A 17,968-nucleotide genomic window follows, 5' to 3' on the forward strand; every position below is an offset into this window, starting at 1 on the left:
GAGTGCGAGGAATTTGCACTGTATTCCCAGAGCAACCTCACTGCGAGGGAGGAGGTGTCTGGGTTCCAAAGCCCCCATGGCAGACCCCCGTGCAGCCGCTCTTCCCCTTCGCCCCGGCGCAGGCAGCCCTCTCCGCAGCGCCCCGCCCGCTTGTCAGGGTGGCTAGAGGGGCCGGGCCCAGGGCAGCAAAGTGCCCGTTGATTGGCTGCGGGGCAGAGCCCAATCAGCGGGCGGGGTGTTCCGGCGGTGCCAAGATGGCGGCCAGGTAAACACGGCCCGGGGGAAGTCCTGGCGTCAGGGCTGGGGCGAGGGAAGGTGGGGGTTGCGCGGGCTGTTCGGCAGTGCATCGGGCTTGTGGGGGGCTGAAGGGACCGTCTGCGTCCCCTCACCCTGGCTGAGGGTGGTGCTTCGCTTCACGCCGTTCCGTTGGGAGCGGGCTGCCCTCGCCTTCCGGGCCTGCCGCCGTCCCCGAGCAGGCGTCTCTCTCCGTCCTCCCTCCGTGGCCAGCGGGACTCGTTCGTGCCCGGCTTTGTCAGCCTGCCGGTGGAGAGAATGGGCGGTTGTGCTGTGCTGGGAAGCGATGGTGTGGAAGGGTTGGACCCGCTGCGCAGCTGCCCGTGGAGAGGGACGGGAGGCATTTGCTGCAATATCGCCCTTACGCTGAAAGCAGCTAGAAACAAATGGGAGGTGATAAAACTTTCACTGACAAGGAAGAAAAAAAAGGACAAAAAAGGGTGTGTGTGTGTGTGGGTTGTGGGCTAATAACTTCAACCTGTGTACTTAAATCCGCTTATTTCTGTCAAAAGAGTAAGTATTAGAAGCTTTATAATCTTGTCTAAAACATCTGGTGGTGGTTACTTTCCTCAGGAGAAATTAAGTGATTCTTATTGTGCATATTGGTATTTATTATTATTATTATTATTATTTTCTGTTGACTGTTTGTATTTTTATCTGGAAATGGGTAAGTGCATGTAATTATGGTGTCTTTACAGTGACTTTAGGTAGCTTGGACTTGTTTAAACTGGAAGATGTGGAGTGGACTGTTACCTCCAGGACTGAATGAAAGTGATGTTGACTTAAGTTCTGATGATGGAGATGAACTGCATAGTTCCTTTTCAAAGGAAGATGCAAAAGAAGATACTATACCAGTTCAGCTTTCTGAATTCCAAGGGAATGGACCTGAAAGTAGTGCCAGCAGTGAGCCCGTTGTGATCTCAGTGGCAGATGCAGAAAATGAGTCTCAAACCTGCCCTTCTGGAGTTCCTTTAAACATATGGAATGTGGGTATCATTACAATTCTCTAAATGTCCAGGGTATAAATGCTTTTTCTTAACTAACTTGGTGTTGAATATTCAATATACAAAGATGAAATAAAATGAGACCTCAGATTATTTCAAGCCAGGTGAAGAGGAATTTAGATAGGAAGCGAATGTAGCTTTTGGGTTCCCCCCCGCCTGTGCAGTGGTGATTGAAAGTGCACAGGGAGATGTTTGGCTAGCTATACAGTTGCTTAAAGAGTTGTGGTTTCAGTGGTGTGTGGGCTCTGAGCTTCTTTGTAACTGCTTTCTGCATTAGTAAGGATTTACAGATGCACATCACCAGCAGTGCCTGATGTTATTTCTTTGTGAAGCAGACCTCTGTGCCTTTCTGCTTTATATAGGGGTTGGCTGCAGGTATTCAGACTCCTAGCTGGATAATAATCTCATGATTTTCCTGTTGCATGGAAAGACTGGGGGGAAAAAAATAATACAGCAATGTCTGATTTAAGCATTTGAGTCAAAATAAGAATTGGTAAAAGCTAGTTGCTCTCCTCTATCCACTGATCCTTGTATGTAGCCTGCTGTGCAAGGATGGTGCTGTCAGTGATACTGGGATTGCAAACTACCAGCTGGGTGATAGCAATGAGTGGAATAGCTCAGGAGCCAAAACCCAGCATAACTGCGTTCAGTGTCATCTCCCATGAGAAAACACTTGGGTTGGAGTAGCTCTGGGATCTGGGGAAGGCAGAAAGTCAGAGATGTGCTGAAAGATTAGAGCTAATTCCAGTTTGACAGCACTAGAGTTGGGCGTTCTGCATGCACGAATTGTAACGTAGTAGTTCCAGCAAAGGGCTGTGGATAAATAAGGTATGGGGAACAACATTTCTCAGCTCATGAAGTAATCATCTTTTAAATGGGAAAGAAATTTAAAAAATACTGATTTGCCTTTTCTTCATCTTGTAGAAATTTGTGGAGCTTCAGAAGAAACACCGTGAAATGAAGGCCCAAGCAAATCAGGCAAACAGAAGCCGGAAGAGAAAGCGCCGCAGGAAAGGTGCTTTATATAACTACAGGATTGATTTTTCTCCAAATGGAATTAATATCAGACATGTTGGAAGTTGGAGCTGCTTGTTGGTGGGCTTTTTTGTTTGGCCTTTGGTTGTTTTTTTTCTCTCTCTGTATATATATTTAATCAAGCATTGAGTGGCTGAGTAGATCTATTCTAGCTGTTACCTAGGATTTGATTTTTCCAGTCCTATACATTGCTTGTAGGACTAGGTTATAAACTGCTACTTAAAGTTCACATCAAACATTTTGTACTTTTTTGAAGGAGGTAGAGCTTACCCAGCTCATGGCAATTTATAATGGCTAAGTGTTTTTCAGTTGTTCTGTGAAGCATGCTTTTGTATATTCTGGTTGGAACTTCTTCACAGGGATTGTAGGAAGCTCTTTGTATGGAAAGTCTTAGAGCTGAGTGGTTTAAATGCCAGTGTGTCAATCTTTCTAAGGAAATGGGACCAGTTAGAGTTCTGCTAACTTCATTGGAAGCTGTAGAGTATTACTGTGTAATACTGGGTTTTATTTTCTTTTTTCTCCTAGAAAAACAGAACAAGAATGATGAAGTGACTAAGAGGTATAACCAAGTCAATGTGATTATCAGTGGTCTGTTTTAGTATTGGATAGAACCTGTGAAAAGCTCAACCAGGTGCATAGCCAAGGCCTGACTTGGAACATCATGTAAAATAGCTGATGAAGCTGTTCAGTGTCTGTCAGACAGGCTGAATTTGATTCCAGGGATTGCTTAATGGAATTTATTGATACTAAAAAAAAATACAGAAATGTATTAATTAATGCGACTTAAAATGGACCTAATGTTATCCCTAAGTGTATCTAATTGTCTGCAAGCTTGCTTTCAAGACTGTGGCATTACACTTGCAGTATAGAAGGAATAACTAATATCACTTCCATTAAAAATTGTGAATGGGTGAAAAGAGCACGTCTGCCAAATGGAAGAATTTCTTTCTGTTTGGAAAAAGTATTACAAGTTGTAGAAAGGGATCTAGTTATATTAATGACTTCTTGTTGTTGTTGTTTTTAGTAGTCAACAGCTGGCAAATGAAGACAAATGGAAAGAACTTACACAATACTTTGGAATCAATGATAGATTTGAATCCCCTGCGGCTAGCAAGGCTCCACAAAAGGTGACTGTTGATGCAAAAGCAATGTCAGCTTGTGTGTGGCAATAAAGGGATTCAGCCTGGACTAAGACAGGAGTAAAACTGAGACTTTTTGAAAGTGCCTAAATGATGGAGGCACTCTGAGCAAGTACAGTTTTCTGCACATTTGTAATGAATTCCATTGAGATATCACACGAGTCACACTCGAAAGGCCGTGCTGTGCTTCCTTTGAGCCAAGATCTGTCCTTGTTTTCTATCTGTGTAGTCACAGAAGACATAAGACTTCATAGGCATTGTTTGACTTTGTTTTGTTTTCTGTGGTTTTTATTTTAGTTGTGTTCTAACTTTAAAATCTCATGTAAATGCTTCAGTTGAAACCAGTGCAATAGGAATTAGAGGGTCAAACTTAACCATACAGTCTTACTGGATTTATAACACACATTGTTGTGTAACTAATCATATTTGAAGTAACTGCTGCAACATTATGGCCAAGTTAGACTCATTATGAGTTTCTTGTAGCACTGTTTGTTCTGTTCTTTGTCTAGTAAAAGGCCTCTATAAGTTCTGTGACACCAGCTCTTCAGTCAGCCTCCTTTGTGATAAGTTTTCTATTTTTCATTCGCCTGAAGTAAGTTTCTTCATGCAAGGCATGAGACAGTGTTTGCTTCTGAGGTTTTTTTCCCTTTAGCTGGGTGCTTGGTTGTCATTGAACTGCTCAGGATAGATCAGTATTGAGGCCCAAAGTGTAAAATGCAGATGCTCTCCATGTAAGTTCAGGGATTGTATTGGTTGTGGAACTTAAATCTCGTTGTCAGAAAGGACATCCATCAGAACTGGCTATCACTGCAGCTACCAATTGTGAGCTCCTTTCTTTTTTTCCCCCCAGCTTCCACCTGAACAATTCAAGTGCAGTGTTTGTAGATGACTTTCTCAAGAATTCTGTTTGCCTTTTGTTTTTGTTTTTTTTTTTGCTTTTTATCTTTGAAAGTAAATGGTACCAAACTGGCAGTAATATTTAAAACCAGTGAGGCTGTAAGTTGACTTTGTCATAACAGTGATTGTTTAGGAGTTGTTTTTTTTGGTGGAATTCTGAAGTCACTGCCTAATTCTGTGCCACCTTTCTGTACTCCTTCAGAAGTATCCCAGCTGTTAATTTCCAGTAAATACTTCTCATTTTGTTGTTACTTTACTCCTGAACGTTGCCATTACAGAACTTTCCATAGTGTTGACCATAAAGGTTATTTTCTCATTTCCAGAGGTTAAGTTCTGAAGCTTTTTTTTCATTGTTTTCCATAGGATTGCTAGAATTTTCAATTTATTAGCCCAGTGGAGTGGCTCAGTGCCAGAACTCAGGTTTTGGGGAAAGATAACATCTTGGAACTGTAACGATACAGTGGTAATTGCCATTCTTCATATTACCTGACACATATATTGCATATTTGGTTTAGAAAGCTCCAGGGATGGAAGAGATAAGCCAGATCTTCAGATGAAATTTTATTGTGACAGGCATAAACTAGTCCGTGTAATTTTTTTTAACCTACAGTATTATCCTGCACATAAGGTGGAACTAATGCAATGATTTGTGCTCAGGCAGCCTTTCAGTGAATTCATAATTAGACTGTCCATTACAATACATAGACAAAGTGATTTGTGTTACAGAGAAATTACAGGTTTATGCAGTGTCTTGAAATGAAGAATTTTAAGGAAGAAGTGTGTTTAGAAAGGAGCTGCTGACTTTTAAATGTTTGCTTCCTTCACTTGTCCTAAAAAAATATGTGCTTTTCTTTTTCTAGTCTGGCCTTGAACTTAGCATAGAGAAGTCTGTGGCTGAAGGTGACATTGATAAGGCTGAGGAGCTGAGTGATAGATTAGCCATTCGTGAGGTAAGTGGGCTGCTAAGAAAAGCTCTGAGGAAACATTTAGTTTTGTCCATCTTTACCAAAAAATCTAACTAAAATAGCTTTAAAGATTGTTTGGGGCATCTTTCCTGTCTCCTAATCAGATCTCTGACAGTGATTGAAGGATTTTTCTGCTGATCTAGTAACACTCGGACAGCTGTAGCTGTGTGTGAGAACTGAAAATACAACCATACACAATCCCAAATAACCTGGTTTTAAAGCCTTCTTGCTGGCTCCATGAGTTGGAGGAGTCAGTAACTAGCCACCTCTATGGAGCTTGTGATTTTTCTGCATGTCAGAAGCCAAGTAAACAGGATGGTTTTTTCCTGTCAGTTCCCTGTGCTTCAGCTTTCTTTGCATTCCCACCCCGGTAGGCTTGGGAGGCCTGAAGAAAGGTAGAGATTATCAAGTTTAAAGCAAGACATCCCTAAGTAAGGACAGATACACTCAAATTGTACCTCAGGAGTTGATAGCTGGCAGAATTCTGAAGATGAGTGGGAGCAGGTGGGTGTCAAACATTGCTTAGAATTAGGTTTATAGAATGAATGGATTTTTCTTTTCCTCCTCCTTAATTTTAGTATGGAAATGTGTGTTTGGGTGGGAAAAATAAACCATCTGAGTGTAACTCCTTTTTTTTCCAAGCTATTGTCATGTTACTCAATGTATCTTGAGTAATTTCATGAAGGCTATGCTGCTCTTAGGTACAAAAAGGGGACCCTTTGGTTTGCTATGTGGTGCTGAGCAAGTACTGAAAGTGGAGATAACCTCTGGTAATGGGAGGTTCATATAAGTAGCAGTTGAATTGGTGCACCTGTGGTAGGTGGTAGTAGCTGAAGTAGGTAACTGAAATCCATGAAGGCTGTTATGCCCAGTACCATTTATGCTTGGGGAGGAAATGCAAAGGAAGAAATGTAGAATAAAAAGCTAGTTGGAATAGTTTTGAAGCCAGGTAACCAAAAATAATGAAGTACTACTTGAGGTGAGTGGAGAAGCTATTGTTTTAAAGCAATCTGGTTTATCTAATTTAAATGATAAATATTTCAGATTTATGTTACAATTGTTTGGTCTTTCATTCTTCTCTTGCATGTCCTGTCTTCAGTGTTAATGAGAAATTTTCAGTCCACTTTATGTACTGGCAGAGTTCAAAGGTATTAAAAAAGCATGGAGAAAAATTCAGAATACTTCTCATTTTCAGCCAAATATCTAAAATGTTTAAGCACAGGGTTTCAGGCAAAGCTTTAATGTGAAATGGCAGATTTACATCTGTTTAATGCAATCTGTTACAATACTGTGGTGGCTTTAAAAACAGGTGGCTTCTGAAATGGGAAGTAAAGGTCGTAAGGTTCTGTAAATGAGGTTAGGTAAAACTAACTGCTCCTCAGTGTGTGTTCTTACACAATCATTAATCTCCTGCCTTGAGTCACTCAGGGCAGTTTCTAATGCCTATTATCTGCCTTTTCACCAATGATCACAAAACCTTCAATCTGCAGAGAGAGCAGTTTATTGACAGTGGTAGGACTGTGTCCTGATGTTCCCTTTAAGTCTGCCTGTGATACTGTTACGTTACCTCTCGTGTACAGCGCGAAAGAACACTCGCTGTTCTCCTTCACAAATGTCATTATCCCATCCACTCTAAAGTGGTTAGAGTGTCATAATCAATAAAACATAGAGAGGTTTGAGTGCAGATTGTTTGACTACAAAAACAAATTAATGTAAGAAGTTTGAAGGTTTTGTAATATTTATGATAAACTGTTATCTGATTTTGGTAGCCATGGGATTGTACAACATCCAGCGTATCCCAGGTGCTCCGGCAACGTGTTATTATTTGTGGAACATTAGCTCCAAATTGTTGACTTTCAAATATTAGCATGTTGTAATTCTGAAAACAAAATGCTTGAAACATTATTAGTATTCACAGCCTCCATTTGGTTTTGGTTAAGTGGCTTTATCTGAATAAATAGCATGTGGAAAAAAGGAAAACTCAACTGGCTCTGACTTGATCTCATGAGGAGCTCTGTCGAGGCAGAATCCATGTGATAAAATGGTGTAAAGATGTGCCCCATTTCCCACTGCAAGATGCCTTTTTCTTCCTGAGAAGCTGTATTTTCTTTAAGTGGGTGTTTGAAAATACTTATTGTCCTGAGGTGGTATTTCTAACTGACTTTTGGAAAAGGATTTGATAATGGAAGGGATTGATTTAAAATAACCCCATTGGTTTGTATGTGAGTGCGAGTATAAAATACTTCTTGTGGACTGTATGGTATTGATTCACTGCTTCAAACTGCAAAGAGAAAGAATGTGCCTTTTAAAACTCATTTTACATAATGCTTCTCAGAAGCAAGTTAAAATATGTGACTGTTTGTTTCCCTTCAACTTCCAAATCCACCACAGCCCTGTGAGGGAGTTGTGTGCTGTGACTGTACTGAAGTGCACCACTTTTCAGAAGTCTGGAGAAATAAAGGGATGAATTATTGTTCTTTTATCTCTCAACCTCATCTTTTTATGTGTAGCTTTGGTTTTTCTTGAGCCATGTTGGCAAGGTTGGGGGCAGGGAGCGTGTGAGACGCAGCTGCCTTCTGTTTGGGGTACAGCCCCCCCCTTGCAGCCCTGTGAAGAATGTTCAGTGGGTAGGTGTTCCTTTTGAAATCAGGTGTGGGGGGTTTTAATCGGCACCATTTTCTTTCGCGAGAAGCAGTGACTGGAACCTGCTGATAAAGCTTTTGCTTTGAGGCACAGATCCCAGAGTTCTTAAAGCCGTTTCCTGCCTTAATAAGTGAAACTAATTTTTGATGTATAACATTTATAAGCCTGTGAAACTGATAGGGCAGCTTCAGTATTTAGAAAAACGAAGCCAAAAATAAACAGATGATGGGAACGGCAGTAAAAGCATGTCAGAAGAGGCAAAGGAATGCCAAAATGTCCCTGACAATATGGTATCATCATGACACAGTAAGAAAAGGTTTTCAAAAATCAGATTCCTTTTGAAAAAAATCAGGGGTGATTTAGGCAATATGCATAATCTAGCAGCTGTGAGTGCATCACTGACATTTACATCCTAAAAGCCTAACTGATGCTGCTGCAAGGGTTTGGGTCTTTGGTTTCCCTGTGCGACTTGTTGCGAGTTCTTCAGGGAACATGTTCTTGTACTTCTGTAAATGAGACTTTGGGCAATGTGTTATTTGTTGCTTTCTTCTGTTTTGACAGATATGCTCAGATGCTAATTTGATTTTGAAAACAAAACTTCCTAAGGTGGTAGCATTTGAGGTGTTGAGGCTTTAGAGCTTGGATTCCTTGTGCACGAGGCTCTGCATGTGTGGATTCATGGGTAGCTGTTGAGACTAGCTGGAGATGCATTATCCTTTTCATTGCAAGTTGCATTTCTCTTAAAAAATGTATTTCTGTGATGATGATATTCAGTCTAATCTCTGCCAACCTTTACTATGGAGTATTATCCCTTGTCTCCTGTTGTCAGCCTAGTTTGTGGACTAGAGAAGTGATAGCAGTTTGGGAGTTAGTCATCAGGGTAGCAGATCTCCAGATGTAGCATTCTTAGCCACCCCCCTACGTGTTCACTTGTGGGGTGGTGTTGTCCTCTAAGAGTTCTAGTAATCCCAAAATTCTGTTTTATTAGTGAAATGTTTCCTGAAGGAGTACAGACACGTCTGCATTTTATTGTACAGAAAATGCAGGCCATCAGGATCTGTGCTGCTTTAGGTAGGCTGCTTCTAGAACCCAGTCTAGCTGGAGCATCTCAGTGCTTTGGTGCAGTTAGAGTATGTAAGGTCAATACTCTGTTGATAAATCTGTGGTGAGCATCAACATAATGCAGGTGGGTTATACTGCTTAGTTTTAATTCTCTGTGGGTTTTAAACACACTGTTAAACTAAATTATTTCTTTCATACCTACAACATAGTGCTGTTGGTATTAAATAGCTAGCAATTCACTGCAGTGTGCATGGTATAATGTGCACAGTTAAGGTTTCTTATTGTAATCCAGTTGCTTTGTCATAAATATCCCAGTGCTTTCAGCATTGGCAGAGTCCTTCAGGTTTCAAAGTTCTACATTTTGCATGTAGAATGGCATACCTAAAGCTGTTGGTCAAGCTCTGCATTTAATGATGACTTGTTTCACTTGAGAGATGTCAACAGAAGTGTTAATGTAGGAGTTACCCCCCAAAATCTGAATGAAGTGCATGTGGACACTTAGCTGGGCTGAGATAAAGTGGTGGTCTTGGTGATGCTTTGGGTAGGGTAATTGAGATTTAATGGTAGCAGGTGTAGCTGGGAAAAGACACTTGGAATTGTGTCAGCTTTTGAAAAGCCCTGGAACGGTATCTTGAAACGTACATTGTTTGCTTCTATTGTGTTTGTGGGGATCTGCATAGCTATTTCTGCAGAATAAATGCTGATAATTACAACAGTGTGCATAGTTGGAGGTATTATGTGGTAATTTCATTTCCTTGTAAATCAGTTTCAATTTGGAGTGATCCTTGTGGAAGTTATTTTCCTAATTAAACAATTTTAAGATTTCCTCTTTCCCCCCACCCCATCCCTCTAAATATATAAACCTGAAAGTGTTTTCCAAGTTATTTTTCCCCTTAAAAAAAAAAAGAGAGAAGATTTTCATAGTGTTTTTGTGCTCATATTGTTGTGCAGTGTCTTCAAGAAGCAGAATGCAGATTTCTTACGGCTTTAGCATTATGAGAACTAATCTGGCTAAACCCCAAACTTTGCATTTGCTGGTGGTTTCCTTAACTGCCTGGTCGGTCGGTGCCACATTGTCTAAGAGAACTTTAGCCTGAGGACTGTAACCTGAACACTATAAAATAATCTTGACCATGTTAGACTTACCTGTCAAAAGGAACCTCTGAAATATTTGGTGATTTAGTGTGCTAAATTACTGGAGTAGTTGTCAAGTCTCTAAATAGCTCAGGCTTCTTGACAGCATTGTTCCTAAGTGCTTAGCTTAGTGGCTTCTGGCATTTTGGTGAAAGATTTTTAAGAAGCTGCCATTTACAGGAAAGCTGTGGTGTTGTAATCGAGCTTAAATGAAGGATCTGTATGCTAACAGACAAAACTAATTTGCCATTTACTGGACTGTCATTTTCATGTTACGGCAAGATCAATCCTGCTGTTGTCTTTAACGTTTGCTGCATGAGTTTTGGCCATTTTCTCATGATCAGATTCATATCGGTTCTCTGTAGGTAACCCTTAGCCATGTACTGTGGAGTGGGAGCTGTGTGAGCAAGGTTGTGTATCACAGTCATTGAGAACCTTTCTGGAAGCTGTTTTCCATTTGGAAATGTGGCTGGGATGTGGTTGATGATGAGGTCACACATTACTGTTTCAGATGGACAGGTTATAGTGCTGGATGCTCTTCTGTTGGTAAAAGAATTTCATGATTCTGTGCAGCACTCACAATTCATCACAGTGCCTTCAGGTACCTGAAGAGATTGATGCAGTTTCATCCAGAGTGTAACCAAGCACCAATTAACTTGGAAGCTTTGCCTGTTGAAGGACCTGGAGGAAGGAGCGGGGGGGGGGGAAAAAAAGTTTCTTTTTTTTCATCATCTCTGAAGGATTTTCTAACACTTAGCAGAGGTGCTTCCAAATCTCTCTCTTCATTGAGGTTGTTTGCTTTTAACCTTTGGAACATGGCAGGGTTATCACCTAGAATTACATTCTTATGCTCTCTTAATTATGTATATCTTTTCCTTAACAAACCTTAAAAAAAGATTTCAGATGTTACAAGTCTAATTAAAGAGACAGACAAAGCACAGTTTATACTGTAGATTTTTTCTGCAGTTCAATTAATCAGCATGTTTTCTCTTTTAATTAAAACCATTTTAGTAAATTAAAGCCCACAGCAAAACACATATATAATTTGTTTGTAATTAGCTCTTAATTGGTGGTAGTTGAAGCTTAGCACCCTTGGTTTCTTTCTTCATGATTGCCATTTTATTAGCAGCCAGTCATTAATTAATCTTTTTTTCTAATTAGCTTATAAAACTGTTGATGGCACATTATTGTAAATGTGATTTTAAGTTCAAAGCTTGTTAATAAGCTTTCTTACTTAGAAGAACAGAGATAAAGAAATTGCTGAAAACAGTACTACAGTTCTTTTTTTAAAACTGCCTTTCTTACAAGGGGGCTGTGTAAAGCATCTAACAGCTTACAGTTAATTTTTTTTTTTAATGCTGTGTTTTCTCATGAATGGAAGAAGTTGCTTGCATTTAAATGTCTAAATCTGGCAAAGAGCTTAATATTGGAACAATTTCCTGCCCTCGCTCCCTTCCCGTGCCGGCCAAATAGAATCTGCTGTTGTAACGCGGGGCATAAAAATACAACAAAGGTGTTACAAAGTGTTTTGATGGTGCAAGTTGAGCCCACCATTGAAAGGGGACAATTTTCACTGCAAAACCCCACTCAGCATTCTTGTTTGCTTTATAGATTTTATATACCATCAGCAATGGATAACATTCCATAACATAAAAGGAGAAAATCGTTGCTGAAGGCAAGCCTGAAATAACTAGATTCATATTTGATGAGAAACTGTAGCACTGTGTTAAAAGGCTGTTTGGCTCCTCTGCTACGATCACAGGGTGTTTGGGGACCTGTTTGAATATAGATGTTTTGTTAGGGCTTCTGTAAGGCTTAGCATTTATGTACATCATACCCAAATATTTCTGGAGGAGCTCTTGAACCGGTTGTCTCATTGCTTGTATCATTCAGCATTTACATTGCACAGCCCTATCTTAATGAAAAGTCTTTGCCTTGTGCTATTTGATGTTGAAAGGTTTGATTCTTTCTTTATTTAGTTATTTCCCCCCCTCGAGGAAGTTTTCTGGCAGTTACAGTAGATTCTGCTGCAACTTCATGAAAAAATGTTTACTCTTCTGCCTGAACTTTGCATGCTATTTTCAACTTCAGCCGTTTCTTTGCTCGCTGGGGGTGGGTGGGTGGGGGGGAAAGTGTTTTATGATGCAGTGCGAGAAACACTAGAAAGGGATAGCTGACAAGGAAAAAATTAAAAATTGGATAAAAAGTAAATGAATAATGTCATATTACTAAAAAGATGAGAGGCTAATTTGTGCCGACTTTTTGCTAATTTTGTTCAAGCCTCAAAATGAGGAGCTGTCACCCGTTCTGTGTAGCACTGATGACAGTGCCAATGATCCATGAAATAAGCTGCCGCTGGCTTTGTTCTGATAAGAATGAACAAATCTGCACAATGTACGGCTCCCAGAATCTCATTTTCATACTTGCATGCAGGCTAAAAGAAATAAGCTGTTTGCAGGCTTGATTAATCAGACATTTGAGGGTTTTTTGTCTCTTTGATCTCTTTCGTCTCCTAGGTAACTTGCTTGACATTAATGTTGAGCTTGAGTAAAGACAATCAGGAATTGTAGACCAAACTGATATAAAAATTAAAGACCTTAACACTTTAAGTACTCCAGTAATGGTTCCGCTTTACTTCAGAAAACATCTGTTTTCCTTTAATTAAAGAACAAAAGGCAGTGGCACAAATATATATGTATTTTTTTTTTGTTGTTTCATGGAGACCTGTTATTCCATAAAAACTTCAAGTATGATAATTGGTGTTGCCTCCAAACTGTTAAAAAAAAACCCCAAACCAGGGAGGCTCGAGAAATCCGTGGCCAGGCAACAATTTCACTGGAGTAGAAAATGCATGGGGGCTGGGGAAAGGACCAGGTAAGGAATTTCCATCTCTGCTGCATTAAACCTCTAGAGCAAGATGTTTGCCACAATTATTGGCCAACTTCAAAATGGGAAGGTCTTTGCCCTGGAGAGAAATTAAGCTGGTCGGTTCGGGGCGGGTTTTGATTTGAGTTTGTCTTTAAAAACATACATTGTGGTAGAAGGATGAACCGTTAGATCAGCTTTACTGCCCAATATGATTTACACACTTTTAAACCTGTAAAATTGAAAGGAATTTAAAAGGAGGGGAAGGGGGGGGGGGATAAAAAAAAAAACCCACCCACCCTAAATGTCGCAGTGCGTTTGCTTGAGGTTATGCAGACGCTTTTACAAATCTTCCAAGTGGCTGTAAAGATGAATGCCTCAAGGGTCTAGCCAGGGCCCTGCTTTTCCAACCAGCTAAAGCCCTTATCTTAAATCCAAGCAAAGTACCATTAATCTTTTTGAAAGACCTTTTATGGCTTTTAATATATCCCAAATTAGAACATTTTACACCCTTGGTTCCTGAAATATGGTGATAAAAAGCCTTTAGAGCTTAATTTTCCTTACTGCGTGCTCTGACCAATTTGCAGTTCTTTGTGATAATGTTTAGACACCTTAATTAAAATGCAGCAAAATATTGGATGTTCTATATGGAAAATGCTGATACTTTGACTACACAAGAAATTGTTGTATATATTTTTTTTTGTTCATGCTTTCTTACTTCTTTTAAGATTGCATTTTATTGAGTTATCTGATGACCTGATATGTTGGGGGTTTTCTGACTGTAGAACCCATTGACCAAGCTTTTATGAATTTCCTTTGGGGGAAACAGAGGGAGTGAAGATTTATGTCTGGGTGTGGGCAGCAGCAGCAGAAGACATTAAATCTGGCTGTTTGTTTACATGCAGCATATTTGTTTTCATGTCTTGAAAACTTGACTCTCTGTAGCCTGGAAATGATAACATTATTGCTGCAAAGTATTTCTCCTTTTACTTTTGCATACACTACAGGGGATATTATTATCCCTTTTTTGGTGGTGGTTTGGCTTTCCATATTTTTCAAGGAGGGAAGAAGTCATTCTGCCTTCCAAGAATTACAGTTCAATAGGTTTTCCTGCAGCACTTGTCTACATCTCACTTGTGTGTATATTTGTGTGTGTTCAATAGACTGCTACAATATACATTAAAGACATACTGTTATTGATCATGGAGTAAGAGTTAATTTTCAAGTATGTTAGAAGGCAAAACACAGTTCAGGAGTGGCATGGTTCTGCTGATTGAGTGGCTTCAGCTACCAAGATTGCTGTCTTTTTTTAAGCTAATAATTTAGTCCTGTTAACAGGTACACAGGCATTTTAGTATTTTAGGTGAGTTTTCTGAAGTGTTTTCATACTGCAAGTATATTAAACATAATAGCTGCCTTTAAATATTAAGTGACACTGCAAGTAAGAGAATGTTAAGCTCTGAGTTTTGACTTGAGATTTGGCAGTTCAGAAGTTGGCATTGAATTACTGATTATATGAAATGTTAGTGCGCGGGGGGAAAATGATGTAGCTAATGCTATGAAGGTATTGAAATGTCTGGTCACATCAGTTACTTTGAGTATCAAGATGATTCCATAGGCACATATTTATGACCTTAACACATGCAAACAGTAGGTGAAGAACTTGTTTAGTATTGCTTTGCATGTTTTCCTTTTAAAAATGTTCTGTCTCTTGGCTGCATCACCAGAGCCTCAATCAAAGCCCAAACTGGTGTGCCTACTGCCTGCCTGCATGTAGACTCTCAAAGCCTTGTGCAGAAGGGCTGCTTGCTTGTTGAGCTCTGAAAGGACTGTCAGGTGGAGTAGCTTGTAGTGGTGCTGGCTTGTTTTATTTCTAACAGCATTATCAGAGTATCAACCTACCTACAGGGTAGGTGTTTGATGGCAGAGCTGTTGAAGATGTGTTGGTGCATCAGCACCTGAAGGTGCATTCCTGAGTTCTGTTACCTTGTCTGGATAGAAAATAGAAATGGATAGATTCAGATTGGATGTTAGGAAGAAGCTCTTCCCCATGAGGGTGGTGAGAGACTGGAACAGGTTGCCCAGGGAGGTGGTGGAAGCCTCATTCCCAGAGGTTTTTCAGGCCAGGCTGGATGTGGCTCTGGGCAACCTGATGTAGTGTGAGGTGTCTTTGCCCATGGCAGGGGGCATTGATGATCCTTGAGGTTGCTTCCAACCCTAACAGTTCTATGATGCCATGGATGAAATGCCTCCTCTGTAAATAAGAATTGCCTGTTTAGTTGCTGCAGAGCATTGAAGCACATTGCCATTAATGACACAATTTAACCAAACTGCTGGAGTGTTCTTTCACTTCAGTCACTCATACCTCTCTTGTTTGATATGCCCATGAAATTTGGGGGAAGTTTAGAAGACCCACTCAGAAACATGTTGGCTAATGTCAGTAGGTTTTGGAGTGCATAGGAAGAAAACCTGCTTGTCCACATCAGTTTGTAGCAGGGTCAGTGAAATGCGTTGCTTTCTTTGTCCTAGAGGAAAGTGGTAACCAAATTCTTGTGTAATTCATAATGTAGTTCCAGATAATGTCAAGTCATGACAGCAATCACAAATTGTAACTACAGTGGACAGTGCACATCATGGAAGATAATCTGGTCATAGTTCACAGCACCTTCTTCCACCTTTTTATGCTTTATTATTGATTGCCTTCCTTGACATTCACTACAGTGAACTTAATTCTCAGAGTGTAAGTTTATGAAAGCAAAGTGGTAATCACCTACAGCCTATTAATGACCTTATTTGAAAAGCATGCATATTATCATGCTAATAATCTGCAAGCTGGAAATGTGAAGACTAAATGTCAGATGGACTCTAAGGACACTGCTTCATTTACCTTCTGGACAGACTAAGACATGACTACTGGTACTACTGGAAAATGGGTGGTAGTAGCAGTTCTTCCTGTATGAAACTCTTTTTGGGTGGTTTTCCATATTGGTCAGACTTGATACTATTGTGTTAGCACAGCTGAGGGCACAGACTGGTCTTACTAATGGAGGCTGCTTGTGTGAATGCATGTCCATATATTTAGCCTGTTTTTTAAGTATTCCCCTCTTGCTTTCCTTGGAAACAAAGGATCTGGTGAAAAGGATTGCTTGCCCCTGCATCCCACTCCTTTTGTAGTTCTCTTAAGATATTCTCATGCTTCCAGTCTAATAGCACAGCATCAACCTAATATTTGAAAGGTATTTTAGGATCTGGAGACTTTTGAAAAACAATATCAGACCAAGTCATTTGTGAGGCTTACATTTCCTGTGAGCCATTTGCATCTATTCAGTTTCCCTTTGTTGCTTTTTATGTCTTAGCTCGGTGTGAAAATTGCTAAAGCTGCTGCTTGCCGCAACTTTGTGAAAGCCAAGCAAGAAGCGGAGGCTGCCCAAGAAGCTCGAAAGAAAAAGAAGCTTGCTTGGGGGTAAGTCATTTGAGTACAGAATTAAACATTTGTGGTTTCCTTGCCACTTAGTGTATACAATACAATCTCAGCTAAATGTTTTCTTAGTTGAAATAGGCTTGTACTAATCTTATTTGTTTAGTTGAACCTTGTTGGGTTGGGTTTTGTTTTTTCCGTGGGGTTTCTTAGCGGCGTATCAGGGCTTAAATACAGAAGCTTTACCAGAATGAATGCATTGGTTATATGGAAAGGTTTGCCTTCATGTCTTCTATGATTGTATTAAAAATGAGTTGGGTTTTATTTTTGCTGTTAAGAATGGTATGGTTTAGTACCCAAAACACACAACACTCATAATTTCTAATGTGGTTTTTGTGCTGTATTTCAGATTTGAAGCCAAGAAGAGATGGGAAACAAAAAGCAACATGGGGTACATGTAGCCCATCCTGTTTTCCTCAGGAGGCAAATACTTGGTTTTACTTGAAGAATCTTTCTTAAATCTGAACACAAAAACCCCTACACAAAATACAACACCTCAAACTCCATGTTTCTTAATACCATGAGACTGCAGTGTCTGGTTCTGTCTCTCCTATAATGTAGTGAAAAATACTACCTGAACACCAATGCTGTGTTAAACATGTTATTTTTCTCCAAAACCTGAAAATCTAATACATAGCAGAATGTGTTTGGAGTCTGGAAGAGAACTCTCTGAAGTTGGACTGAAATACTTGGACCAAATATGTTCTGTGCTGCACTCAGTTATACTACTTGGTTGTATGGAGAGGGCTAAGTTTTCTGCTGAGATTAAACAGACTTCATGCAGCAAGTAAAATGCTTCTATGGTTGGTTGAAATTTTGCTGGCACTAAATAAAGAAACTACCCTACCTGTTTACAAACATTATTATTTATGCATTTATGGCTTAGTAAATAGAAAAAAAGTTGGCTTAGTAAATAGAAAAAAAGTTGGCTGATGACATCCATCCTCCTCCTTTTGGGAGGATCTGGTACTATTTGTCATGTCCTGGTGCCATGTTCTTCAGAATATTTCAAGTTCCCATTTTCGTTTCCTTCCCAGGACCTCAAGTTTTAAATGCCTCTGTTTTCTTTGAACAGGTAGGAAAAGACATCTTGAAAACCATCTGAAATACTATGTTGTGCAGTGAGCTGTGTGCAAGAAACAAATGCAGGTTTTACTCCAAGTCAGATTTTTGCAGATAAAACACTCAAATCCTAATTTATAAGGTTTTAACAAGAACTGCTGATACTCTTCCTTCAGAATTGTTCTCAGTGAAAAAGACACATTCAGAACTAAGAACTTTTCCTCCCCGAAGCTCTTGCAAATACGTTTAGTTACCACAATGCCTGAATTGAATTGGTAATGTAAATGTCAGTTATTGTTAACCAAGATTAATATGTTTCAGGGCAAAGGTATGGTATTAGTGTAATGGTGATTTACTATGTAAGTACTTGAGGCTAAAACAACTTGCCAA

General features: G+C 39.8%; 1 protein-coding gene across 3 annotated transcripts; it reads left to right on the forward strand.

Moving 5' to 3' along the window:
* The first annotated feature begins 213 nt into the window (after positions 1–213).
* On the forward strand, positions 214–17,387 carry FAM204A (family with sequence similarity 204 member A). Of its 3 annotated transcripts, none has more exons than XM_068166124.1 (8): positions 214–265; positions 993–1,280; positions 2,223–2,313; positions 2,859–2,892; positions 3,361–3,460; positions 5,230–5,319; positions 16,395–16,501; positions 16,866–17,387. In XM_068166124.1, the coding sequence occupies exons 2-8, from the start codon at positions 1,029–1,031 to the stop codon at positions 16,915–16,917; spliced, it is 726 nt and encodes a 241-aa protein (XP_068022225.1). In that variant the 5' UTR covers positions 214–265; positions 993–1,028; the 3' UTR covers positions 16,918–17,387. The 3 variants fall into 3 exon arrangements, with proteins under 3 accessions (XP_068022225.1, XP_068022223.1, XP_068022224.1); XM_068166122.1 differs by having other exon boundaries at positions 3,358–3,460; positions 16,866–17,386; XM_068166123.1 differs by lacking the exon at positions 214–265 and adding an exon at positions 414–734 and having other exon boundaries at positions 3,358–3,460; positions 16,866–17,386.
* The last annotated feature ends 581 nt before the right edge of the window (positions 17,388–17,968 follow it).

Source organism: Melanerpes formicivorus, unplaced genomic scaffold, assembly GCF_026170545.1.
Source record: "Melanerpes formicivorus ecotype bairdi unplaced genomic scaffold, bMelFor1.0.p_v2 SCAF_97, whole genome shotgun sequence".
Classification (NCBI taxonomy): Eukaryota; Metazoa; Chordata; class Aves; order Piciformes; family Picidae; genus Melanerpes; species Melanerpes formicivorus.

What these genes read in the sequence shown, in the direction of transcription:
- FAM204A (XM_068166122.1), top strand. Translation starts at nt 1,029, where the DNA reads ATGTGGAGTGGACTGTTACCTCCAGGACTGAATGAAAGTGATGTTGAC. An exon ending in TTCCTTTAAACATATGGAAT is followed by an intron (nt 1,281 to 2,222) that starts GTGGGTATCATT and finishes TTCATCTTGTAG; the next exon opens with AAATTTGTGGAGCTTCAGAA. An exon ending in AAAAAGAAGCTTGCTTGGGG is followed by an intron (nt 16,502 to 16,865) that starts GTAAGTCATTTG and finishes GCTGTATTTCAG; the next exon opens with ATTTGAAGCCAAGAAGAGAT.